General features: G+C 40.3%; 1 protein-coding gene across 6 annotated transcripts in view; it reads right to left on the minus strand.

Annotated features, from left to right (window-relative positions):
* USP6NL (USP6 N-terminal like) overlaps positions 1–22,116 on the minus strand; it is a 180,041-nt gene that overhangs the window by 12,216 nt on the left and 145,709 nt on the right. For all 6 annotated transcript variants that reach the window (XM_042944849.1, XM_042944850.1, XM_042944848.1 and 3 more), the window contains 3 exons: positions 21,284–21,349; positions 21,090–21,189; positions 17,998–18,150 (listed from right to left, as the gene is read on the minus strand). In XM_042944849.1, coding sequence (XP_042800783.1) covers positions 17,998–18,150; positions 21,090–21,189; positions 21,284–21,349 — 319 coding nt within the window. The remainder of the gene's footprint in view (positions 1–17,997; positions 18,151–21,089; positions 21,190–21,283; positions 21,350–22,116) is intronic.

The raw sequence follows: 22,116 nt of genomic DNA on the forward strand, positions 1-22,116 counted from the left end.
TTCTCCTTTTGTATTCATACCTCTAGTATCTAAGATAGTAAGGGAATCACAAGTAAGGTGTTGACAAAATGTCCATTCCTTCATATGTAATAAATATGAATTAGAGTAATGACATACTGTTCATATAAATAGTACAGACACATAATGGTTAATTCATTCATACATTCATTCATTCGTTCATTCATGGCTTAAAACATCAGAACCTTATTCTCTCACAGTTCTGGAGGCCAGAAGAGCTTACCCAGTATCACTGGGCCAAAATCCAAGTGTTGACAGAGCCACATTCCCTTCAGAGGCTCTAGAGTAGAACCAGTTCTTCGATTCTCCCAACTTCTGGCGGTTACTGGCATTCATTGACTTGTGGCCACATCAGTCTTCAAGGCCAGCATCTTCCACCAGCTCTCTGCCATCTCTTCACATCACCTCCTCCTCTATGTGTGTCAGACCTTCTAATGCCTCCTTCTCACAAGGATACATGTAATTGCATTTAAGGTACACCTGGATAATTCAGAATAATGTCCCCATCTCCAGGTCAAAATTTAACCTCTTAGAGACACTGACTTCCAGGCTTTGGTTTACCCACTTGTACTTTCAAGTTAAGGCTTCTTTAGAGACACTTTTTTTTTTGTCTTCCAATAAAACTTTATTTAAAAGACATGTGATGGGGGGTGGGAGGGAGGGGAAAGTGGGTGATGGGCATTGAGGAGGGTACCTGTTAGGATGAGCACTGGGTGTTGTATGGAAACCAATATGACAATAAATTTCATGTAAAAAAAAAAAAAAACAGGGTATGGACCAACTATGTCAATAAAAAGTAAAAAATAAATAAATAAATAAATAAATAAATAAAAAAGACAGGTGGCCGGCCAGATTTGTCCTTTGGGTTAGAGTTATTCAACCTCCAATCTAAAGAGTAGGACTCATTCTAAATTTATCAGTTGAGCTTGGTAAGTTCTTTATAGACTTTGGGTGCTCTATATCAGCTATGTCATTTGCAAATATCTTCTCCGAGTCCATCAGTTGCCTTTTAGTTTTGCTGATTGTTTCCTTTGCCGTGCAGAAGCCTTTTTAGATTGACGAGGTCCCAATACTTCATTTTTGCTTTTGTTTCCCTTGCCTCTGGAGACGTGTTGAGTAAGAAGTTGCTACAGCTGAGGTCAAAGAAGTCTTTGCCTGCTTTCTCCTCTAGGATTTTGATGGTTTCCTGTCTTACGTTTAGGTCTTTCATCCACTTTGAGTTTATTTTTGTGTATGGTGTAAGAAAGTGGTCCATATTCAATTTTCTGCATGTCACTGTCCAGTTTTCCCAGCACCACTTGCTGAAGAGACTCTTTATTCCATTGGATATTCTTTCCTGCTTTGTTCAAGATTAGTTGGCCATATGTTTGTGGGTCCATTTCTGGGCTTTCTATTCTGTTCCATTGATCTGAGTGTCTGTTTTTGTGCCGGTACCATACTGTCTTGATGATTACAGCTTTGTAATACATCTTGAAGTCCGGGATTGTGATACTTCCAGCTTTGGTTTTCTTTTTCAGGATTGCTTTGGCTATTCGGGGTCTCTTCTGGTTCCATACAAATGTTAGGATTGTTTGTTCTAGCTCTGTGAAGAATGGTAGTGTTATTTTGATAGGGATTGCACTGAATATGTAGATTGCTTTGGGTAGTATCGACATTTTAACAATATTTGTTCTTCCTATCCAGGAGCATGGAGTATTCTTCCATTTTTTTGTGCCTTCTTCAATTTCTTTCATGAGCTTTCTATAGTTTTCAGTGTATAGATTTTTCACCTCTTTGGTTAGGTTTATTCCTAGGTATTTTACGGTTTTTGGTGCACATAATGGTTATTAATACCCAAGATCTACCAGCTGAGAAATTAGACGTAGCAGGGTTTAGAGAGAAAAAAAATCTGGTGCAGACAAAATGACACTGTATCTAATTAATTCCTAAGTGGTAATTTCTCAATAGGTACTAGGGCCTTGTAGCAGGTAGAGGGTGAATGCTTCAAATGTACAAAGACATTTAGAGGACAGAGCCTCTTTGCCCCCTGCAGAGATCAGAGATTTCCAGTAAGCACAGAAGAAGGTACAACAATGGGAAAGAGGAAGTAGACGATATAAGAAGGAGCCTTCCAAAGTGTAGGCACTTGAAAAACCCAATTCCTTCCAATTTTAAAGACAATAACACATGCAAGACTAGGGAAGATAAGGATATTCACCGGTGCGGTGCCGGGCTCAACAGCAGGCTAGGATATGTTTAATTTAAAACAGTGTCCGGTCACACCTCCTTTCCGTAGTGATCTGTGACCTGGGGGCAGGAAAGACTAACAGGTGGAGGTAATCCATGGCGCCTGATCCTGGCATCAACATCTACCTTCCATAATAAATACCTGCTGACTGATGACACTGTGGGACTGGGCCACGTTCAAGTTATTCCCATAACTGACCAAACACTCTGACCAGTGTATGATTCTCAGTAACCCAACGATGCTCAAATGTACACACGCGGTCTGCATTTCAGTGCAGGTCCTTGGCCCTCGGGGCGACACTGGCTGTGGAGGAGGGCTGTGTCTCAAGAGAGGAGCCGGAATGAGAAGGGGCAGGAAGAAGTGACTGAAAAGAAAAGAGGGAAAGAAAGCAGGAGAGAGGGGGGAGGTGGGGTGCCGTGAGGCAGAATTACGGAGAGGGCCACAAAGAGAAGGAAGTGGAGCAGAGGGGCAGAAGGTGGAGACGGTTCCACAGGGAACCGAGGCGCCGAGAAGCGGCTCCCTTCCTGGGGCTGCTCCAGTCTGGGCGGGGATTTGCTCGTGTGTCACAAAAAGTGGGCAGGGCAGAGGCCTCTCCATTCCAACGGCAATGCCAAAACTCAAGGACTTTGTGCCAGGGCGACCCGACCTCGGTAATTATGGAGTCTGGAAGAAAGCTCTACTGAACACTGCTGTAAAGGCAATTCTTTCCTGAAGATGAACTGTTCCACTTTCACTGAGCTGAAGATATCTCTGTAGACCCGTCAGGAAGGACAAATGCCATCACCAAGAATATTTTCATATCCTAATAAATACGCTTGCCCTTTTCCCACAAAAGTCGATTCAAATAAGCATTAAACATTCTCGCACAAGCTCTCCTTAGATCCATCTGAACCGACTTGAACCCTGCCACACACATACGCACTAACACTGCTGTACTTGGCTTTGCTTGGTTTACCTGTCTCCTTTCACCCCTACCCAATGGAGTGTAACTACAAGATTCAAGCATAACTGATGTCAACGCAGATGGCTATACACAGGCAATATGTATTAATATTTATTATCCATACTTTCGTTCTGAACTTCTTTTCAGTAGCCACAATACTGTGTGTGCTCATCCCACTAGAGCTGCCTGCCTAGAATTTAAATTCTTCTCTTCTTAAAAACATAGGTGTTTAAAAGAATTACTGCCCTATTCTTAAAGGGTAGGAAAGCACCACAGTTCCTATCATATATAACAGTGAGACAGCTTTATGAAAATACCACATTAATAACATTTTTCACCAGCATTTCATCAAAAATGGTATTTTCATGCCAGTACCAACTTGATATATTTCAGAGTAAAGGCAAAAAAGTTTATTAGTTGCTTTTTTTTTTTAACTCTTTAAAAAAAAAAAAAGTAAGTAAAAAGAATACTCTAGCCATCCCTAAAAAAAAAAAAAATACAGAAGAGTCCCTCAAATACCCTCAGGTTTGTTCACTGTTGATTTTACTCAGGTCTGTGCCGCCACCCAGTGGACACCACACTCAACTACAAGCCTTACAGATTAATTGTCTAAGAGGCATTATAGGCTCCTATGCACCCAAGTGCTCTCTCTCTTGTAAACAATATCCTACTTACAAATTTCAACAACAGAATACATGTAGTCTGACTGTTCTAACAGTTTTCAGTAAGAAATGGTAGGGGCTGTTGTCAGGAAAATTATTCTGGGGAAGAGTCATCTTACTCCTCTCCAGATCAAATATTGAGTCCAACCGAGTTTGAAAATATGGTCACAAAATCAGTGATTTCAAAATATACCTGAAAATTCAAATGGCTTTATATCTGTTTAATGTACCCTTAGCCAGAAAAATATGCAATTCCAGCGTTATTTATTACAGGCTTCAACCCTTCTATACCCCCTTCTATAAGTGACCAAAGAAATACAGGAAAACCTTGGATTGCGAGTAATTTGTTCTGTGAGTGTTTTGCAAGACAAGCAAACATTTCTAATAAATTTTAACTTGATAAGTAAGCTATGTCTTACAATACAAGTAGTACATGACCCTGAATGTCACATGATCACAGCTGAGCCAATAGTTCTCTCTCTCTCTCTCTCTCTCTCTGGGATTGTGGGTGATCGTCTCCTGTGCTTGGATGCTTGGCCTCAGGCTGCAGCATTTGGCAGAAATCAGTGATTTTTCAGAATGTTGGAAGGTGCCCACAATTGGCACTAGCATATTTCTTGTCACTTCCAAGCACCTATGGACAGTCTTTTGCTTTTCCAGACAAGAGTGAGCTCAGGAATGCTTTGCTCCATTCCAGGTTAGGCTGCCTGCCTCTGCTGCCTTATTACCGGTTCCACTCATTCCAGTGTATGACAGGCTTGTTACTACTGTGCAGTGGGGAGCATCTGTGCAAGTGCACACAATGGCTCCCATGCAGAAAAAGGTTCCACTGAGCCAACGAGAGCAGGGACTCCATTGGTGACAGTGGAAGTCATCCCCCTCCTCTCTTGCCCCCCTCACACTGGCCACGAAGGTTTTCCAAGTGCGGGTTCATTTATTTTTCTTTAGAGTTTGTATTTTCTATATTATTTTGTATTATATGACAGTACTGTAATCATTTTCATATGAGTATTTTGGGGTGGTGGAACGAATCCTCTGAGTTTCCGTTATTTCTTATGGGGAAATTCGCTTTGATACCCAAGTGCTTTGGATTACAAACATGTTTCCCAAATTATGCTCGCAAACCAAGGTTTTACTGTATTTTGCTTTCTAATTTATAGCTGAGAATTTTTTTTTAAATTTTTTTTAATTATGGTAATTAGGATCATAGGCTTGACTTTTTTTCTCATCAGACAAAATTTGAAAGAGAGGTGAGGCAGAGAATTACTTAAACACATTTGTCATTATAAACGTATTTAATGACACACACATTCCATAGATCTTTGTGAAATAATTTTTGTTTCCTAGTGTTTCAATTCATATATACACAGTAAAAAATGGCGTAGTATCAGTTTCTATTATATAAACAAAAGTGAAAACCCATCTAAACGCTCAAAAAGCAGGAAAGAGTTTCTTACTTTTTTAATTGACAAACAATACAGTTGGACCTGTTTGTGTATGTCTATGTAATGAGAATACGAAATAGTTCCAGGACCTCAAAAAACTGCCTCATGCTAGCCTTTTGTAGATGACAGGCTTTTATTATCTAAAAAATAGATTGAAGCTTCATTTGTTCATTAAAAATTATTGGCCAAATGCCTATTATATATATGCCGGGCACTGAAATGTGTGCTGGTGACACGAAGACGTGGTCACTGTCCTCTAGAACTCACTGTCCAACACACATGTCAGAGGAACAGGAGAAGCACAGCTCTGCAAGCATACGCAGGGGGGTGGAGTGCGGGGCGGGGAGGTGCTCCTGGCACAAAATCCCGCTGATCCGGCTGTGCGGTTTGGGAGGCTGGGGGTAGCTGGGAAGGCTTCTGGAGGAGACGATGCTTAAGCCAAGTCGTGAAAACTGAACGGAATGGATGTGGGCACAGGGACCTGGGGAAGCGTCCCGGGCGTTCTTGGGGAGTAGCACGTCCTAAGGCACAGAACTGTGGGCGCACAACACAGCGGCGTGACTATCAGCCGCAGCGTCTGCTGTGATGTCTGGTGCTGGCTTTGGAGTCAGGCTGGTCACCAGCTATGTGACCCTGGGCAATACTTCGCCCCGTAGCCCGTTTCCTCACCTCTAGGTTACTACTACTGACGCTGATGGCAGAATGACCATGAAAGCTTTTCAAAATTAAAACAAGTGCCACTTAATGTAAGAATTATGGCCCTTCCAGATAAAAACCAAAAGAACACAGGGGGGGTTCTATCATGTTCAGAGACCTTTGCAAGGTACAAGGTGAAAGTAAAAGACCAAAAAAACGCAAAGTCCAATCCTCCTGGGTGGAAAGGCAGACTTCCTCAGGGAGAAGAAAGAACGAGGTTGTGCGCAAGGGGCACCCACGGTGTCTGGACTACGTGGCCAAGGACCTGATGGGTGTGGACCCAGCAGTAAGAAAAAGTGGTTCGGCCTGCGAGTTCGGTCACTGACGAGAATTCAGTTGGAGTCCTGGCTTACATTCCAACTAACAAAGTACCTTCCAAATTTATCTGACATACATTTTTTAATTCCCAAAGATCTAGAACTAACTACAGAAAAACTGAAGAGAATTAAACACAGGATTAATTCTGTATTTTTGCATTAAGGAATCTGTTCATATTTAGTATTGCCTTTTCATGCCAATTGAAAGTCACTGATTCGAACTTACGATTTGAAATGTATAAACAGGAGTGTGACAAATTTTTAAGGGACTCAAGGTTCAGCAAATTCTTAAATTTATCAGATGTAGAAGTTATTTAAGAACTAGGGAAGATTTTGTTTTTAATTTAAAAGTTGACATGTTTAAGGGATTGTACATATTAAATTTATAAATGCAATTTAAAACGTTTGTAGAAGTTTATTTGTACCAAACATTAACATTAACCAAACATTAACATTCCCTTTAAAAGAGAATGGTAATTTGGGGTGCCTGGGTGGCTCAGTCGGTTAAGCGTCCGACGTCGGCTCAGGTCACGATCTCACAGTTCGTGGGTTCAAGCTCCGTGTCGGGCTCTGTGCTGACAGGCCTGGAGCCTGCTTCAGATTCTGTGTCTCCCTCTCTCTCTTCCCCTCCCCTGCTCACACTGTCTCTCTCTCTCTCTCTCTCAAAAATAAATAAACATAAAAAAATTTAAAAAAAGAGAGAGCATGGTAATTTTTCCCACGTCTACTAACTTTTGTAAGCTGAATTAACAAACTAAAGAAGAACCAGGTTTCTGGATTTGTAACTGTAAGAAATTAAATACTAATTTTAGGAACCTAAATAATTCTGTGCACCAAAAGTTATCCTGAAGGATACGAATAAATTTGCATCAATAAGTACCTTATCGCAACGGGCTGTTGAAAAAAAATTGACATGTGTATGTAAAGAAAGCATACTGCAAGGCGTCTATCATGTGGGACTCCAAAGTCCGCTCTTGTTGTTACTATGTCAGAAGTGTCTGGGGGTAAGAGGGGGGAGGAAGGATAGAAGTAGGAAAAACAAGCAGACTGGGAGAGTATCTTGGGTCAAACTAAGGAGTCTGGATCTTCTTCCTTCAGCACGGAAGTGTCCCCTGAACAGCTGGCCATTTCACAAAGTCACTCTGGCAAGACAAGGAGGTGAGCAACACGGGAGTCAGGGCTTCCAGGGCGGGCGACACAGCCCTGCTAGTGAGGCTGGAGAGGAGGGGGACGCTAGAGAGAGACGAGGAATCAAAAGAAACACAGAACTTGGTGTCTGAACAGACAGTGAATGGACTGCTAGTAAGCTGGGGTAATGCAGAGAAGATTTTGGAAGAGGGGTAAAGGGCGCCCAGGTGGCTCGGTCAGTTAAGCGTCAGACTTCGGCTCAGGCCATGATCTCACAGCTCGTGGGTTCAAGTCCCATGCTGGGCTCTGTGCTGACAGCTCAGAGCCTGGAGCCTGCTTCAGATTCAGTGTCTCCCTCTCTCTGCCCTTCCCCCACTCGCACTCTGTCTCTCTCTCTCTCTCTCTCTCTCAAAAATAAATAAACATTAAAAAAAATAAAAAAAAGAAGAAGATGGGGTAAAGTTGAATGTTTTACCATGATCAGAAATACACAGGAGAAATGGGAAAAATAAACATCTCCTTCCTACATTCCAGCCCAAAATTTTGATTACCATTACAAAATAACATACAAAAGAGAAATGGCAATTCTGAAACTGGCAAAGTTTTGCTATAAACAAAATAAAGAATCCAAATTGCCCTAGGACAGAAAAGGACATGTACCACAGCTAAAAGCAACAAAATGCTTTCCTTTCTTAAAAAGGTTCCTTAAGTTTCACGTTTTCTGATACCTAAAATAGAAGTGGTTCTCTCAATTATTCTAAGAAAAACGTGCTCTTGATTCTTCTAGGTCGTATGGTCATAAGCTATAGCCGGGCCACAGGGGCAGTCACAGTGGATCAACACAGGCTTTCCACCCAGAGCAACCTCCCTAAGTGAGAGAATCCTAGCCAATGCGAACAGAAGACAGGTAGCTGAGGAGATCCAAGGGATAATTCCACCTCAAGATGGCAAGCCAATGGGGTATGCCAGAAGCGATGCATGTCATTTCAGTACTGTGTCAACTAAATGTACTTTTATTTAAATTGGGTCCTCAGAGTTGATTCACATGAAGGGATGGAGAGCTGAAACTTTCCAACTACTTTATACACGTTTACTACTAGCAGTGGTCAACAAGAAAGGCATGATAGAATTAACAACGTAAGATAGGACACAAATGGCCGGAAAGCAGATGAGCGACGTAAAAGGCTTGAAATACTCATAACAAATGAAGACTAACAGCACCAACAAGGACACACGATAAACGGTGTCCGCAAATTAGGAAGAGAAGGAAATGTCTGACGATAAAAGACAGCCACAAAAAAGCTGTGCACGTTTATGTAAATATATGCGCTTTAAACACAAGTTTTATATGTAAAAGCAAAGGAAAAGGACTTGAATATTCCCCAAACTGAAGTAATGGAAAGCCTTCATACTTCACTCAATATACCGCAAAGATTACCTAGAGTTCTTATGAGGATACATTTGTAAATCGGGTAATAAAACTGAGGAATAAGGGATTTTTTAGGGTAAGATAGAAATATCTTGTTGCACATAAAAGCAAAGAAGTATTCAAAGACTAATAGTGTTGAGTCAGAAGAACACAGGACCAGTTTAAGGGAGATCCCACTGGCCAAACTGAGAACAATGTGAACATTAAACCAATAATAATTATATCTCATTGGAACATTAAGAATATATCAAATTCCATGGATTCACAATGAAAAAGCCAAAACAAAAGCTCATTTTCTGCCACTGGAGATAATCAAGAACATCAACTCCTAACTCTGAAAACTAGTAAAAGAAAACAGCTAAGCATTTATTCTGTTTTTTCAGGAGAAAATATATCTTAAGGTAACTAAAGAGCCCCAGCTGATAAAGGAGAGAAAATGCTTTGTTACAGAAGAAAATCTGCTGATAAATATAAAAGAATGGAATTTGAAAATTCCTACTTTACGACGTGTAATAAAATATTTGTTTTCGGCAAGGATTATTAATGGAAGCTGAAACCATCGGGGAAAGATCAAAAGGAAAGTGGATATCTGTATAATTGCAAAACATTATGCCACAGATCACTTGCTAATTAAAAAGTTTTTGCAATTAAAAAAAATTCTTTTTTTTTTAAGTTTATTTATTTATTTTGAGAGAGAGCAGCATGAGCAGAGGAGATAGAGAAAGAGAGGGAGAGAGAATCCCAAAGAGACTCCGTGTTCTCAGCACAAGGACACTTAACTGACCGAGCCACCCACGTACCCTACAACTAAAAACTTTTTTTTTAATGTTTTTATTTATTTTTGAGAGAGAGAAAGAGAGAGACAGAGAGAGAGAGCAGGGAGGAGCAGAGAGAGAGGGAGACACAGAATCCGAAGCAGGCTCCAGGCTCTGAGCTGACAGCACAGAGCTCAACGTGGGGCTCAAACTCATGAACCATGAGATCATGACCTGAGCCGAAGTCTGACGCTTAACTGACTAAGCCGCCAACTGGAAACTTTTAATATGGAATTGATATTAGATGATATTTGAGAATTATATTGTTAATTTAATTAGATTTGATAATGGCACTATGCTTAGACAGGAGAAAGTCCTTGTTTCTGAGACACAGAGACTAAACTATTTAGGGTGAAATACCATGAGGTGTCTATTTTCACTAAAAAATTATTCAGGGGTGACTGGGTAGCTCAGTCGGTTTAAGCGTCCCAACTCTTGACTTTAGCTCAGGTCATGATCTCATGGTTTGGGAGTTTGAGACCCGTGTCAGCCTCTGCACTGACAACACGGAGCCTGTTCGGGATTCTCTCTCTCTCTGCCCTTCTCCCGCTCATGCTCTCTCTCAAAATAAATAATAAACTTTAAAATAAAATTATTCAATAAGCTGTGTGATAGATACATGGGGGTGGGAAGGGTCTTCAGCACTTTTTCTTTCGTACATGTTTGAAAAGCTTTTGTGAAACTTTACACAAATACATTTAGAAACTGAAGTGAACGATTTTCTAAGAAAATATAAAGGATGCACACTGGCCTGAGAAGACAAAATGAGTAACAAAACAATAACCAATAACCAGGCAAACATAAAGTTATCAAAGAGTGATTCCCCACAAAACAAGCATATCGGACTTTTTAAAACGGTTTCATAAGTATATTTTGAGCTCTTAAGGAACAATTTTAATACTACATAAAATTTTCCAAAACACAGAGGAAGAAGGAAACTTTTCATACTATGATACTAGCATAACCTGGTAACACAAAGAAGTTTCAGTTCATTGCTATGCAATCCCACATAGGAATAACAACAAAAAAGTTAAGTAAGATATCAGCAAGTATAAAACATCAGAGCTTTAACAGGATAATTTATCACAACCAAGTGAAATTTATCCAAGGAGTGTAATGATGGTTCACAATTAGAAAATACATTAATAAAATTCACCATATAAGAAGGTCTTAAAAAGAGAAAAACACAGAGATTTGTTCATTTGTGCCTAAAAAGCATTAAGAAAAAAAAAAAAACCCTCAACATCTACTTTTTTTCTTAATTTGGAAAAACAGTAATAGTTTGATACCCTCTGGGGTGAAAAATAAATAAAAAGTATTTAAGAGGAAGAAAAATACTATTATTGGATGATAACTGTGTATCTAGAATCTTGGAAAATGTGAGGGAATCCATTTTGCTCTACAACATTAGAAATACAGAGACAGGGAAAAGCTGCTGGGAGGGTGACAGAATAAGCACCAGGAATCCGTCCCCCCACCTGGACAACAACCGCACCGGCAGAACGTGTCTGACAGAACTGTCTTGGAACTCTGGTGCCCACTGCAGGCCTGCAACTGCCAGGAGAAGGCTGGGAAGGTAACGGCAGTGAATGTTGTTCACTTTCAGTTCTGGGCACTGCAGAAATACCCCATACTCTACCCCGCCCCGGCCACAGGGCAGGCAGCTTTACCTTGTTCCTAGAGCAGTTTGCACCAGGCTCAGGGAGCCAGGGTGGGCAAGAAAACGTGTCCTCCAGATACTGGAGGTCTGGCTCTGACTGCTGATAGCTGCGTCCATCAGAGAGGTGCAGAAAAGAGGGAGAGGCCACTTTCCTTGCACCTCCCCCTCACCCCACTGTTGCAAGCACCCTGAGGTGATTTTCAGGGGCTTTAAAGGGCCAGTCCCTTTTTTCTCCCCTTATTTATATATTTTTTCCTTTCTATGAGGCCAGACATTGAAGACTAGGATATTCAAAAACTGCAACATATTAAGGGCAAAATTAGAAAGTCCAGAGAAAGGCTCAGAAAGGACCTGAAAAGACCTCAAGTTTACTCTTCTGGCTGACCCTTAGCAGAGAGATAGCTTACACAATAAAACAAACAAACAACCAAAACAACAACAACAGCAAACCCTGGGGGAAGGGAAGAAAGCTCCAGAGTTACCACATTATTAGATTCAAATGCCCAGTTTTCAACAAAAAAATCACAAGAGACACAAAGAAACAGGAAAATATGGCTTATTCAAAGGAAACAACTAAACCAACAGAAAATGTCCCTGAAAAAGACCAATGGCAAATAAAATGGACAAAGACTTTGTCTTAAAGAAACTCAAAGAACTAAAGGAAGATGTGAAGAAAGTCAAGAAAATCATGTATGAACAAAATGGAAATATGAATAAAGAGAATACAAAAAAGAAATCAGAAAGAAATTCTGAAGCTGAAAAGTACAATAAATGAAATGATCACCAGAGATATTCAAAGGCAGATTTAAGCAGGTAGAAGAAAGAATCAGCAAACTTGAAGACAAGATGATGATGATGATGATGATGATGATGATGACGATAATAATAATAATAATAATAATAATAATAATAATACAAAAAGGAGAGCCTGGGTGGCTCAGTCGGTTGAGCATCTGACTTTGGTTCAGGTCATGATCTCACGGTTTGTGAGTTCGAGCCCCATGTCGGGCTCTGTGCTGATAGCTCAGAGCCTGGAGCCTGCTTCGGATTCTGTGTCTCCCTCTCTCTCTGCCCCTCCCCCACTTGCACTCTGTCTCTCTCTTGCTCTCTCTCAACAATAAATAAATATTTAAAAAAAACAAACTTGAAGACAGGGCAATGGAAATTATGAAGTCTAAGGAACAGAAGTCCAAGGGACTGTGGAGACCATCAAGCACACAAACATGCACTGTGGGAGAAAGAGAGGGAGACAAGGGCAGAATAAATATTTGAGAAAATAATGGCTGAAAACTTCCCAAATCTGAGTAAAGACATGAAAATAAACAAGCAAGAAGCTTAAAGAACTCCGAAAAAAATGAACTCTAAGAAACCCACACCGAGACACGTTACAATCAAACTTTCAAAAGACAAAGAGAGAATCTTGAAGCAGTAACAGAGAAGCAACTTGTCACATACAAGTTATCCCTATAAAGTTATAAGCAGGTGTTTTATCAGAAACTTTGGAGGCCAGAAGGCAGGAGGCCGATATATTCAAAGCATTAAAGGAAAACAAAAAACAAACAAAAAACTATCAACCAGGAGTCCTGTATCTGGCAAAACTGTCCTTCAAAAGTGAGGGAAAAATTAAGACATTCCCAGATAAGCAAAAGTGGAGGGAACGCTTTCTGGGACTTGCCCACAAAGAAATGCTCAAGGGCACGTGGTGAAACGAAAGGGCACTACACAGAAATTCCAAGCCATGAAAGAAAATCAAGATCTCAATACAGGCAAATACAGGGGCAAGTATAAAAACTACTATCATTGTAAAAATCATTTGTAACTCCACATTCTGTTTTTCTACATAATTTAAGAGCATAATACTTAAAAAAACACATTTGTTTGTCTAAAAGCTAGTATTGTTTAACTTCGGTTTGTAACTCCACATTTTGTTTTCTCCATGACTGAAGAGACTAATGCACTTAAAAGAATTACTACTTTACGTTTTGCGGCACAGAGCGTATACAGATGCAATGTGGAAAAGGTCAACTGGAAGGGCTGGGGGTGGGCCAAAAGGGCTGGGGGTGGACCGGAAGGGCTGGGGGTGGGGCTGCAAAGGAGCAGAGCTTTTGTAGGTTATTAAAGTTGCCCCAAGTCCAAATTAAGGCATTATAACTTCAGGATGGTAAATGTAATCCCTTTGCCACCCCACCCCCCCAACACACACGCACGCACACACGAGCTATAGAACATACACAAAAGAAAGTAAGTAATTTAAACATTTCACAATTAAAAAAATCCATCAAATGGGAAGACAGTAATCCAAGAAATGAGGGACAAAATTCTATAAAGTATACAGAAAACAAATGGCAAAATGGCAGAAGTCCTTCCTTATCAGTAATTAAATGGTTTAAACTCCTAAATCAAAAGACAGAGACTTCAGAATGGATAAAGACACACGATCCAGGTATATGTTACCCTCAGGAGACTTCACTTTAGATCAAAAGACACCAACAGATTGAACGTGAAAGGATGCAAAAACATACTCCATGCAAACAGTAACAAAAGGGAATAGGGGTAGATATACTCAATCGGACAAAATAGACTATAAATCTAAAAAAGGTTACAACAGACAAAAAAGGACACTGCATGTGAATAACAGGTTCAATACAGCAAGCAGATCCAATAATTGCAAATACGTATGCACCTAATAATGGACCATCAAAATATATGATACACAAACGGACAGAACAGAAGGGAGGAAGAGTTGCACAGTAACAGCTAGAGATTTCAATACGTGGCCCACAATAATAGAACAACCAGAGAGAAGGTAAGCACACAGGGGACGAAAACTACACAGTAAACCAACTAGATCTAACAGATATTTACGGAACACTCCACCCAACAACTACAGAATCCACATTCTTCTCAAGTGTATGAGTCCTTCTCTAGGAGACAGGGTATGCTACGTCACAAATTAAGTCTCAACAGATTTTAAAAGACAGATGCTGTACAGAGTATCTTATCTGACCACAACAGCATGAAGAAAGAATTCAATTAACAGAAGCAAAATTGGAAAATTCATAAATCTGTGGAAATTAAAAACACACCTTAAAACTCTTCCTTTAAACCACAAGTAATTCTAGATGGGCTAAAGATTTAATCAGAAAAAAAATAAAGACATAAAAGTCATAGGAGAAAATACAGGTAACAAAAACCTTTTCATTCAGCATGTGGAACACAGAAGTGGGATGCCATAAAGAAAAGGGCTGAGGGGGCACCTGGTGGCTCAGCTGGTGAAGCATCCAGGCTTCATCCATGACCTGGGCCCAGGTTGTGATCTTGCGGTTTGTGGGTTCGAGCCCCACATCAGGCTCTGTGCTGACAGCTCAGAGCCTGGAACCCACTTCGGATTCTGCCTCTCTTTCTCTCTCGGCCCCTTCCCTGCTCGCTCTCTCTCTCTCTCTCTCTCTCTCAAAAATAAATAAACATTAAAAAAATTGTTAAAAGAAAAAGACTGATTAAATTTTTAAAAATTGTATATGAAAAGTATCCACAATAACAATAAACTGGCCCATTTCCTTTACTTACGAAGAATTTACACAAACACACCAATAGAAAAGGGAGCAGAAGATGAGCAGGGAAGTTTACAGAAAAAGAAATTAAAATGTCCAATAAAAATAAAAGACAATCAAAATTAAAGAAATGCAAGTCAAAACAACGGAAAACTCTATTCAGCTAGAAAGATAAACTAACAATTTAAAATGCCGTATGTTGTGTGGGTCTGGGAAAACAACTTACAAATGGAGGCAGCACAAAAGGAGCCACCAAGAAATAACACGCTCATGTGTCCTTTTAAGATGACAGAGAGGAGATTAAAATTTCCTGCCAGAGTGATCACTGAACCATCTTCATGCTCCATATAGAGCCTGAAGTAATTTCAAGAGCATAACACTGGGCAGGCTGCAGGGCACAAATTCCAGAAAGTCGATGTTACAGCAGTAGAAATACAGGTGAAAATCAGATTCTTGATGGAGAAAGTGGGGAGCCACCTCACCACGTTCTACTTCAAGTGCCAGTAGGATCAGAGCAAACGTTAGCTAGTGTTTCTGGGATTATTTCTCTCTCCCTTTCCCTTTCTCTGCATCTCCCCCTCCATCCACATTCTACCATTTCCCAGTAAAAAGATCTTATAAACTACAGCTACTAATTTTATTCATGTGTACAATGCAGACGAGTACTTTTTCAGAGTTATTTTTAGGGATTAAATGACATAATGTGTGCAGTATGTGGCACATACTAAACACTCAGTAAATGATACCTGCTGTTAGATGCTTAGTCATCCTCTTCTATAATATTTTATTCTCATGGTTAAATAGTTCTACTATGTACTTTTTCTTTCTGTATGTCTTTTACTAAAACTTGTCTTAACCCTTTTTAAAAGAATGCAAGATATTTTATTGTAAAAAATTTTTTTAATGTTTATTTTTGAGAGAGAGAGAGAGAGAGAGAGAGAGCATGAGCAGGGGCAGGGCAGAGATAGAGAAGGAGACATAGAATCTGAAGCAGGCTCCAGGCTCCAAGCTGTCAGCTCAGGGCCCGACAAGGGCTCGTACCCATGAACCACAAGATCATGACCTGGGCCCAAGTTGGATGCTTAACCGACTGAACCACCCAGGCACCCCTAATGCAAGATATTTTAACATAAATGTTAGGGGCTCCTGGGTGGCTCAGTCGGTTAAGCGTCTGACTCTTGGACCTGGTTCAGGTCATGATCTCACAATTAACGAGTTGTGAGCTGATCTCTGTGCTGATAGTGCAGAGCCTGCTTGGGATTCTCTCTCTTCCTCTCTCTCTCTCCCTCTCTCCCTCTCTCTCTCTCTCTCTCTCTCTCTCTCTCCCCCTCTCCTGCTCACTCTCTCACTCTCAAAATAAATAAACATTAAAAAACTAACAAAATAAAATAAATGTTAAAGTGGCAAGAATACAGTTAGTCATTGCCGTTCCAGGTAAAGAATTAGTGGGGAATGGACATTATTGCACTGAACACAAGGTAACCTCACTTAGCAAAGGTGATCGTTTCACAAGGCTGCTGACCACAATCAATCATTGCTGTGACGTTTTGTTTTCTAGAGAATCTGGATGACCCAGAACGAACCTTGGAGAAATGCTGATAGGACCCCTCAAAATTAAGTAACTAAAAGCAGAGCATCTTGGTTTTCACCAAATGGAGAAGGATGTGCCTTCCATGAATGTATGCCTGCCTGATCCGTACAGACATATCCAGAAGACCCCAAAATATGTGCCCCAGAGACTGGGAAATGTTCCATCTGACTCTACCTGAGGGCATAACCCCTGACCCCAGTTAACTCCTCAACCTCTCACGCAGGCTCTTCAGCTTCCCTCCTCCCTTACCACACCCTCCAGTGCAACAAAGGCAAGATAGGAAATGGGCGAAAAATGCCTTTTTCTCAGGAAATCATTCGCTGTCAAGTAATACTCTGAGTTACTCTTGCTGCCATCCTATTTCCACATTTTCTTTTCTCTTGCCTCCCATCCTATCCTTCCTTTCATCCTTCCCCAATTATCCTATTTATTTACACTTCATTTGTTATCAGTTATATAAATTCTGTCTCTCCTGTGTGCACCTTGACACAAGGACCACGTCCTTCTCTTCAGTTGTTGGGTCTCTGCCACAGCACCCTGCAGATAATCTAATAGGAGGTGCTGAAAGCTGTACTGAAATAAGCAAATAAGGGGAGCCTGGGTGGCTCGGTCGGTTGTGCATCTGACTTTGGCTCAGGTCATAATCTCATGGCATGGGTTTGAGCCCTGCATTGGGCTCTGTGCTGACAGCTTGGAGCCTGGAGCCTGCTTCGGATTCTGTGTCTACCTCTCCCTCCCCCTCTACCCCTCCCCCACTTGTGCTCAGTCTCTCTCGCTCTCAAAAATAAATAAAGGGGCATTTCAGTCGGTGAAGCGTCTGACTCTTGATTTTGGCTCAGGTCATGATCTCACTGTTCCTGAGTCAGAGCCCCGCATGGGGCTCTGCACTGACAGGGCCGAGTCTGCTTGGGATTCTGCCTCCCCCTCTCTCTGTCCCTCCCCTGCTTGCTGTCTCTCTCTCTCAAAATAAATAAAAATAAACTTGTAAAAAAATTAAAAAAGAAAGAAGCAAATAAAATATATTATCCACACAGCAATGTAATGCAAGGAATCCTGGATCAGCAGTCAGAAAACTTGGACTCCAGGGTCAATAATGCCATCTGCTGGTTCTGTAGCTCTGTACATAAGCATTTCAGTATCAATTTCCTCTTCTACAAAATGGATCTTCTACTTTCTCTGCTATTACTTATGGTTTTACAACATGACGTGATGAAAGTAAAGGTCATTGTTTATGTTCAGTTAAAGCACCATGATTACTACTCTTGATCAGTATTATTTGCCACCCAAACCTTCTAAATTTAACTAGGGACAGTACAGTTATTTTACTAGGAGGGGCGGATTTCATTAATGCGTTTATTTGCTTTTTCTTAAAATAAGCATAATGCCATAAGCAGCTTGCCATCCACAAGTACGCATAATGCTTATGTTCGGAAACAGAAACGGCTTGTGTTCATTGCGCCGTGTTTCCCAACTTTAATTATGATTTAGATATAAAGTGTTTTGAGTATTTCTTACCAGGTTCTGGGAGGTCTAATTTGGCGCGCTTCAGTTCTACCATAGAAATCTGGAGTTGCTCTATTACAAAGTCATCTTCAAAGAAAAAATCCTTTGCCAGGGTCTCCTGAAGAAATTCTACAAGTTCTTCCATGGACAGTTTCATTAGGTGTTCTAAGAAAGAATGAGAGAACACGAATGCTGCATCAACAGCTGTTTCAGGTTGAGAAGATAATGCATTCTATTCTGGGGTTGTAGTTTTCAAAAAGGGCACAGCATACAGCTTATACATAGCGTTGTAAGAATCACTGAAACTCTGTAAGATAAAAATATTTTCTGGGGCACCTGGGTGGCTCAGTAAGTTAAGCATTTGGCTCCTGATTTTGGCTCAGGTAATGATCTCATGTTCATGAGATCAAGCCCTGCATCTGGCTCTGTGCTGACAGTGCAGTACCTGTTTGGGATTCTCTCTCTCCCTCCCTCTGTCCCTCCCCTTACTCACAGGCTCCCACACATGCTCTCTTTCTCTATAAACAAACAAACAAACAAACAAACAGACAGACAGACAAACAAACATTTTTCTTTTTCTGACATTAAAGCAGTCACAGAGAAAAGCAGGTACTCTGGGGAGACAGCAGGAGGTAAATTCTGCTAAATACCTTTTCGTTGGTTTATTTAAGACTACCCATACCTTAGACGTTAATATTAACCCAGAGCAAGTACTTGTTAGAGACACAGACCAACTAGGATGCCATGAGGGCTTTCTGTTTTATTGTTATGGAGCTCTACCTACCATACACAAACCCATTTCAAGTCTCTATTTTTACTATATCAGAATTTCCAAAAAATCTAGATGATTAATCTTATTTGTATTTCTACGTAAGAAACCAGTTTTGTTAAAAAAAAATTCAAATTTCAGATACAAAGTAGAAAGCAAAAATCAGCTAGGATCCCAAGAGCCACTGCCCTACAAGCAGATGTGTATACACATGTATCAATTTAAAAAACTGATCATACTTTTGAGTCCATTGGATATAAGTACTATATAATTAGTGTTGTAACACTGGACAGTTAGGTTATTACATTTTTTTTTTTACTATTTAAAACCACCGTGTGATAAACCTCCCATAATCCCATAACAATGTCTCTAAATATTATTAAGGAAATCAAGAAAAAAACAAGAACAAAATCTCAGGGGAGCTGTCACTGAATTCAGGTGCCCAGACACAGTTTTTGAAGTTTTCTGGTGAAGCCACTTCACATGAATCCTGGAGCTTCTGTCTTCCTAACTAATAAAAAACTATAAAGCAGCAGACACGTTTTTTCCAATAGCTATTTAGTCCAATGATAGGATAGGATATAAAGTAATTATTATGCTTCCAGTTTACTTGCCAAGGGTAAAGAAACTTCTCACTTGCCAAAACGAAGCAAGAGTCAAATAAATAAGAGGCGCCTGGGTGGCTCAGTTGGTTAAGCGTCTGACACCGGCTCAGGTCACGATTTAACAGTTCGTGAATTCAAGCCCCGTGTCAGGCTCTACGCTGACGGCGTGGAGCCTGGAGCCTGGAGCCTGCTTCGGATTCTCTATCTCCTTTTCTCTTTCTACCCCTCGCCTGCTTGTGCTCTCTCTCTCTCTCAAAAACACACACACATTAAAAAAAAAAAAAGTCATACAAATAAAACATAATTTAAGGTGGTGAACAGAGCTATGGAGAAATATAACATCATGTTTCTATTTTCTTGCTGTTTAATGAACATTAAACTAATACATATAAATTTTAATGAGAAGTATACTTTTGTTCCACATCTTAGTTCATGATCCAGAGAGAGAGAAAGGACACAGAGAGGAGGGGAGGGGAGGGGAGGGAATGAGACGGGGAGGGGTGGGTGGGGCAGGAGAGACTGATTTCCTGGGGCTTTCTGCCAGACCCTGAGTCTCGGGACACAGTTCTCTCAGCGCAGCAGTGTGCGAGCTGGAGGAGTGAGGTCTGGGTTTAAGGGAAAGGAACCACAGCGCTTCTGAACCCCTATCTTTCAGAGTAAACAATACGAACCTGATTTCGTTGGGACTTCTCATTTGTATCCACACTTTGGATAATCCGAAGGCATGTTTTTCAAGTAAGCAATCAAACAATTTTATATTCAAATACCTAACGTGTACTTAGAACAATGCCAAGCACAACAGGGGGAAAAAACTTACAAAACATGACCCCAAGTACTCACTTAGCTTATAGTTTAGGTGGGAGGCTGAACAGATGAATCTTTCAGAAATAACCTAAGAGGGTAGAAGGACCAAAACAGGTGAAACTATGCATGTTTAAGACCTAGGCTTGAGGCACTCTAGGAAGTTCTAAAGCTTCCAGTGACTCTCTTCTCTGCAGTCACAAGAGAAGTTACTACGAGGAGTTATAACTATAAAGGTTGAACAGAGGCTTAAAGATGAATAAGCTTCTTTATATCCATGAAGAAAACTCTCATTTCTCGATTTCTAAAGTAAGGCATAGCATGCCAAATTTATACAGCCCTTGAAACACTGCAACTGAAGACTTTTTAAAGCCTTGTTGCATGTGTGCAACTAGAGACAGTGACTGTACTTGCCCCAGAGACAATGTGGTCAAGTAGAGAGATAAGCAGAAGGTTCCCCATCTTTGGTCTACAGCTTAGAGTTGGAGGCTTTTTTCCTGGATGAAAGAAACAATGATGGAAAATGTCCTCTCTCTAGACCTTTGAACTAAGGGCCTGGTCTCTTTGGTCTCTCTCGTCTCTGATTACAAACCTGAGATTCAGAATGATGAAAGGAATAAGGGAACAAAACTTGGCTGGAATAATATTAATAGTGAAATCGGGACACTGTGTTCCACTGCTTCAGTGTGAAAATGAAACTGAAACAGAAAAACAAATCAAAGACCTCTGTAATGTAATCAGCTTCTAGTCATGTGACAGAACCAAGGAAAGCCAATTACCAACCAAACATGACTTCTTCATGAACTTTCAAGAAATGTTTTAATCCACCACAAAAAGAAAAGGAATTTGAAACTGGGTGGGGAATGAGAAATCAGAGTTAAATCAAGCCTTGATTTTCGTGAAATCCTTATACTTAAACATTTTCTTACTTTTGTGTAATTTTAAGATTGTATAAGACATAGCGGTAAGAACTCGTTCTCCTTCAAAGATGTAGATATCCCATATTCTGAGGTTTAGTGTAAAGGGAGTCTATAATTAAAAACAAAACAGAGATAAGATTAACAGCTCACCCCTCATCTGGTATTTATAATTTTATGATTGGGTTTTGTAAACAAATACTCACACGATCAAGGAAACATTGAAAAAACCATTTCATTGTGTAAAAACTTGTGTAGATTTCTTGAGAATCCTGAAAAAAACAAAGACTTCAAATTTCTGGATTGCAGCAAATGAAATATGACAATCTAATACTAAAAGTTAGGAAGGCTGTTGGGAGGTAGCTGTCAAAACTAAACATAAAACCGTTTCATTCCAAATCTTTTTCATGCTAGAGTATTTCTAGTTTTTTTCTCTTCTTGCTTCCTCTCTTTCTCCCTCAATTTCACTTTTGGAAATCACCTTAAGAATAAATCCTTCGCATACGGGATTGTAATACATTTTGATTCTCTAGAACACATTTTACCGTGAACTATCTCTGCTTCACTAACTCATCGTGTTTTATAGTAGAGTATATATATGGCTCACTAAGGATGTCTGTATGAGCCTTAAAGTAAAAAGCCTCCAAAGTTACAGAGAAATCATATATCTTTAAAAACTATATTATTTGTATATATCATCTGCAAAGAAGTGATTTGATTCTATGAGTTAGGGCTGTGATGGTTCATCAGTACTCAATTTCACAAATGTTGGGCGTTTGGGTGGCTCAAGTCAGTTGAGTGTCTGACTTTGGCTCAGGTCATGATCTCGCGGCTCATGAGTTCAAGGCCCGTGTCGGGCTCTGTGATGAAAGCTTGGAGCCTGGAGCCTGCTTCAGATTCTGGGTCTCCCTCTCTTTCTTCCCCTCCCCCACTCACACTCTGTCTCTCTCTCCTTCAAAAATAAACATAAACAACAATTAAATTTCACAAATCTCATGCTCTTCAAACACCTGGCAATGACAAGTGCATAGGAAAGGAA

This window comes from Panthera leo, chromosome B4 (assembly GCF_018350215.1).
Source record: "Panthera leo isolate Ple1 chromosome B4, P.leo_Ple1_pat1.1, whole genome shotgun sequence".
Classification (NCBI taxonomy): Eukaryota; Metazoa; Chordata; class Mammalia; order Carnivora; family Felidae; genus Panthera; species Panthera leo.